General features: G+C 52.6%; 1 protein-coding gene across 1 annotated transcript; it reads right to left on the bottom strand.

Moving 5' to 3' along the window:
* Positions 1 to 207: 207 nt before the first annotated feature.
* Positions 208 to 3,865, bottom strand: ALKBH2 (alkB homolog 2, alpha-ketoglutarate dependent dioxygenase). The gene is made up of 4 exons (XM_021703403.1): positions 3,766 to 3,865; positions 2,995 to 3,412; positions 1,793 to 1,991; positions 208 to 514 (listed from the first exon to the last, which is right to left on the bottom strand). The coding sequence occupies exons 2-4, from the start codon at positions 3,269 to 3,271 to the stop codon at positions 208 to 210; spliced, it is 783 nt and encodes a 260-aa protein (XP_021559078.1). The 5' UTR covers positions 3,272 to 3,412; positions 3,766 to 3,865.
* Positions 3,866 to 5,108: the final 1,243 nt, after the last annotated feature.

A 5,108-nucleotide genomic window follows, 5' to 3' on the forward strand; every position in this document is an offset into this window, starting at 1 on the left:
TTTTTGTTAGGAAAAAAAAACTGGTATTCTTTCATAATTGACCAACTTGATACAACCATCCTCTTTCTGAATTCTGCATTGTTAGGTAATAAGCCCCATGCTTGGATGCAGCCTTTCCTATGTTCCCTGTTGGGAAAAGAGAAGCCAGCTCCCTCTTGGAGTAGAGAGGGAAGGAGAAAAGAGAAGTACAAACCACCGACAAAGTTTTTACTTTTTAGTGGGCAGAATTTTGCGAAATGTCAGATTGACCCGTGGGGCTAGAATCTTCTTCCGTACGGGGAGACTGTGGTACCAGTGAGTGTTGGTCGGGTGGTTCATCATAAGCAAACTTCCGTGGGCCAGCTGAAGCCTGACCACCTCCACCTTCCGGGTGGGCTTTTTCCCCCGAGAGTCCTTATGCCGGAAGAAGAAGTCTCTGCAGGCCCCAAAGGAGACAGAAGCTATGGGGCTCCCGGGAGCCAGTTCTCGTTCATCATCTCGGTGCTCACCGATGTGGTCACAGCCGTCTTTATACCTGCAGTGAGAACACAAGCCCAGTTTACAAAACAGCCCTCTCCTGGGACCCGCCAACAGGGCAGAATCCTCATTTTCCCCCAGCGTGACAGGTGCCAGGAGCAGCCCCTGCTGTGGGTCTGTGGGGGCTGGAGGGCCTCATCTGGGTCCACAGATGAGCCAAGCCTGAAGCACTTCCACTCGATCTTGTCCTGTTTGATCATGTGCTTTAAAATGTAACTCACCAAAAGCAGCCAAAAACTCGTCTTGGGGTTTTCCCGGTTCATGTATGTAAACCTTCAAATGGTTTCTCCCCTACTTAGAATAAAAAACCCTGACTCCTTGCCAGTTTGGCCCCTGCCCGTCTCTGAGCTCATAATAGCCCTCTCTTCCTCCCCTCATTTGCTGCTCCAGCAGTTATCAGTGGGATTTCCGCTCCTTACACACTCCAAGCCCCCTCTGCTCTTCCTCAGGATGTCTGTGTGGCTTGCTCCCTCATTCCATGTCGTCTCAGCACCTCAGGGAGCCCTCTGCTAACCACCTTCCCCTAAACTCAGGGTTGGTAAGCAGGGCAGTTCTGTCCCCCCAAGGGACGCTCGGCAGTGTCTGGAGACATTCTGGTGGCTGTGACTGGGGAGGGGATGCTCCTGGCATCCAGGGGGTGGAAGCCAGGGAGGCTGCTCACATCCTGCAAAGCACAGGGCAGCCCCGACAACAGAAGTATCCGGCCCAAAATGTCAGAGTGTTGCTGGTGCGAAACCCTGCTCTCAACTTAGACCCCTTCTTCCTGGCCATTCTTAGCAATATCAGCCTGTTTAATTTTCTTTAAGACACTTATCAGCGTCTGAAATGATCTTGTTCAACGGTTTGTTCATGAGAGAATCACCACTCACTTCCGCTGTGGCGTGGCCTCCACGAGGACCAACTGCTGATGCTCTCCTGGCCACATCCCTGCTGCACTAAGGGATTTGTTGTACAAATGAATAAAATATGGTGGATCTTATCTTTAGGGAACAAACTGAGGGCTGGAGGGGGGGTGGGTGGGGGGATGGGGTAACGGGTGATGGGCATTAAGGGGGGCACATGATGTGATGAGCACTGGGTGTTATATGCAACTGATGAATCACTGAACCCTACATCTGCAACTAAGGATGTACTTAGTACTCTATGTTGGTTAATTGAATTTAAATTAAAAAAAAAAATGATGGAATCCTAAACTCCCGCCTTCAGAAGAAGCAGATTTATACAATTCAGTCCAATAGCCTAAAAAGGAAAAGGAAAAAACCAGGTAGAGTGTCACCTGTTGACAAGCACAAAGTTGAAAGTCTCTCCTGTCACCATAGAAACACGATCCCGGACGTGCTCTAGAACTGGGATCCAGGGCTTTGGAGACAGAGTGAGGCCTGAGAACGTGTAGGTCAGCCCCGCGTTGCCATAGGTCGCTTGCTTCCTGGGCACACTGTGCCACTTCCCGAACACCTGGATCCTGGCCAGCGCACCTGCGCAGATAAAACACGGCAGCTCAGAAGAGCAGGCAGGCGAGTAGCCCACACGCTTGCTCCCTGAGGATTCAGGATCGAAAGGAAACTGAAACAGGAGTTAACATTTCACTTCCTGACCAGGGACAGAAATCACTGTGGCTTGCCCAAAATGTTCACGTAAGAACAGTGGTTCTTGTCCTACACTTAGAGAAACACGCTCTCGTCCAATTTTCTTTCTTTTTTTTTTTAACACTATGCTTTAATTTTAAGCCTTAACTCCAGTAGAAACATAATAAGAGGCTGAAATGCAAGCAAGCTGAAGTCAGGCTACACGCTAGGGTGATTCTGCCAACCATGGGGACTAAGCGTGTGGGGCCCCCAAGAGAGGTGAAGCCAACGCAGTTAAGGCTGTGGGCTGGGGTCTCCCGTGGGCTTCTCTCTGCCTCCACGTGCGCTGCCACCTTGCAGCCATTCTCAGCGTGTGCTCCCGGACCAACAGCATCAGCAGGCCCTGGAAACAGCCGCTCCACCGTGGGGGAGGGCTCCAGCCATCCCAGTTCTCGGAAGCGACAAAGGCCCCCCCTCCCCGGGGTGATGCTCAGAACCCCCGCTGTGGGGGAATTACCTGGTTATTTGCTGTCTCTCCTACTAGACCAGCTGCACTTTAGAGTCATCTGGAGGCTTTCTAAAAACACTGCTGCCCAGGCTGCACCCCGCCCCAGCTACTCCGATTCAGCTGGTCTCGGGTAGAACCCAGCATCCCTTTTGTTTTTTACCTTTCCCAGCTGATTCTCATCAGCAGCCAGGTGGCAAATCATTCCCAAGTCTGTCAGCTCCTGGTGGGCAGGCAAACTTTTCTCCAGTTTGTATCCCAGGCGCCCAACATGGTGCTCAGCCCACAGATGCCCAGAGAGTATGTGTTGAATCAGTTAATGAAGTCACCAGTTCAGATTTCCCCAAACACAGAGCACTAGTTTTGTCAAACAAGTCTTCAACATACACCCCAAAGTCCTTGGCTTACCTGTAAAATACTCCACTCCTTGCTCCAGCTCCTGGAAAATCTTGTCCGCTTCGGTTTTGCCAAATAGGACTGTGTAATCACAGCTCAGGCCCTCAGCTCGGATGTGCCGCCAGCTGGGGCCGGCCAGGGGGCCTGCATTCCCTGGGGTTTCTGCCCTGGGCCTCTTCCTGCTGCTCTCCTCGTCTCCTCTCAGCCCTGCTGGGCCTTCTCCACTCACTTCTCGCTCCCTCTTTCCCAAAAGGCCCCCTAAAGCCCCCTTCACCAGGAATCTGTCCATTCTGTCTCCCTAAAGCACACGCCTGGGAGCCAGCTGCAGGGCAGAGAGATTGCCCAGGCTCTGTCCCAGATGCAAAAATTGGCTTGGTGGCCACAGAACTTCTCCTCGGTGTTTTCAAGTTCCCACTTTTAACACCATGTCCTAGAAAGGAAGTAGAGGATGTTGAAGTTGGGAGGGTCGCTCAGGATGTCCTGGGTCCCCCACACCTGGCTATGTATCACAGTCAGCTGGCTGGCTTGCAAAACCCCAACTGCCTGCATTCCACCCACCAAGCACCTGACCTTTTCAAGAAAGCCCACCCTGGCACGCCTGGACAAGGGAAGGGGTTTGCCCAAAGTCACCCAGAGAAGCAGATTCCCGGTCTCCTTCCCCCCCACCCCCCCCACTACTGACCGGCCCTCCCACGCCAGTATGCCCTTGGGTAAGTATAGTGATCCTCGAACGGCTAGGATTCAGAACCTGATCCCAAAACAGTTACGCGTGGTCACACGCACCCCGAACTCTGATAGAAAATAAGGATTATGACACCGAGCAGGGGGCGGGGGCTCTCTCTGACACCGCAGACAGCGGCCGCGACGCCCCGAGCCCGGCAAACACCGGAGGCGGGGCTGGCGGGAAAGAGCCAACACCGGGGCCGCAACGTCACTTCCGGGTGGATTTCGGGGGGGGGGGGGCCCGCTGGGAAATGTAGGCACCTCAGCGGAACAGTGCGGTGAGCAGCTCCCTGGCGCCACCTGTTGGCCTCTTGGGCGCGCTGCAGGCACTGCAGGTTTTCCGCCTAGCCACTTACTCCCTGGGGAGGTGGGCCACCCGGTGGGAGCACGACCCCATGGCTTCTGTATTCGTCTCCACCCGTCGGGCTGTGTGGTTCTTGCAGGTCGCTTACCGTCCCTGGGCTTGAATAGCTTCCCCTGCACAGTGGGGGCTATAAAACCTCCGCGGTGAGAGCACTGTGAGGATTAGATGACAGGACGGGCCAGGAATGCTTTCGTGCTCCAAACAAACGTCAGATTCTGTTACTGCTCCTCATTTTTGTTGACTCTCTGTCTCCCCCAGTGCAATGAAAGCTCCGTGGGATTCGGGGCCTTTGTTTTGAATCTTCTTAGTGCACGGTTGTGCAGATTTTGACAGAAGTACACAGTTGTGTGACCACCACCACGATCATGATCAAGAATGGTTCTGTCACCCCACAAAATTCCCCCAAACCTTTTAGTTAGAAACTCGCCCTCGCCCGATGCTAACCCCCGAGCCCCTGGCCACCACTGAGCAGTTTCCTGTCCCTATAGTTCCGTCTTTTCCAGAATTTTTAAAAAAGATTTTATTTATTTCAGAGAGAGAGAGCTCAAGCAGGGGGAACAGCAGAGGGAGAAGCAGGCTTTCCGCTGAGCAAGGAGCCCGATGTGGAGCTCGATCCCAGGACTCCAGGATCACGACCCCAGCAGAAGGCAGACACAACCTACTGAGCCACCCAGGCACCCCTTTTCCAGAATTTCTTATGAATGAAATCATACAATAGATAGCCTTTGGGAAGTAAAGATACGGGAAGTTCCAAAAGGATTTTCATATGCTAAAGAGGACTCACAGGATACCCGTGGCCTTGCCATTGTCAAACTAAGGTTGCTTTTCCCTCTAGCAAGGAAGGCATTAACAAAGACGGTTTGGAGCTTCCGGGAGGAACATTATACTCTGCCTGCCTCAAGTATTTGTCAGCGGGCTGCAGGTTCTAAGGACATTTAATTTTATCTGTTTCCTTCTGCCTTTGTTTCCCACCTCATCTGCCCTCAGCAGGGTTAAATTTTGGAGATGGAGACAAACAAGCAAAGAATGCATAAGATAA

The sequence above is a fragment of the Neomonachus schauinslandi genome, chromosome 14 (genome assembly GCF_002201575.2).
Source record: "Neomonachus schauinslandi chromosome 14, ASM220157v2, whole genome shotgun sequence".
Taxonomy (NCBI): domain Eukaryota; kingdom Metazoa; phylum Chordata; class Mammalia; order Carnivora; family Phocidae; genus Neomonachus; species Neomonachus schauinslandi.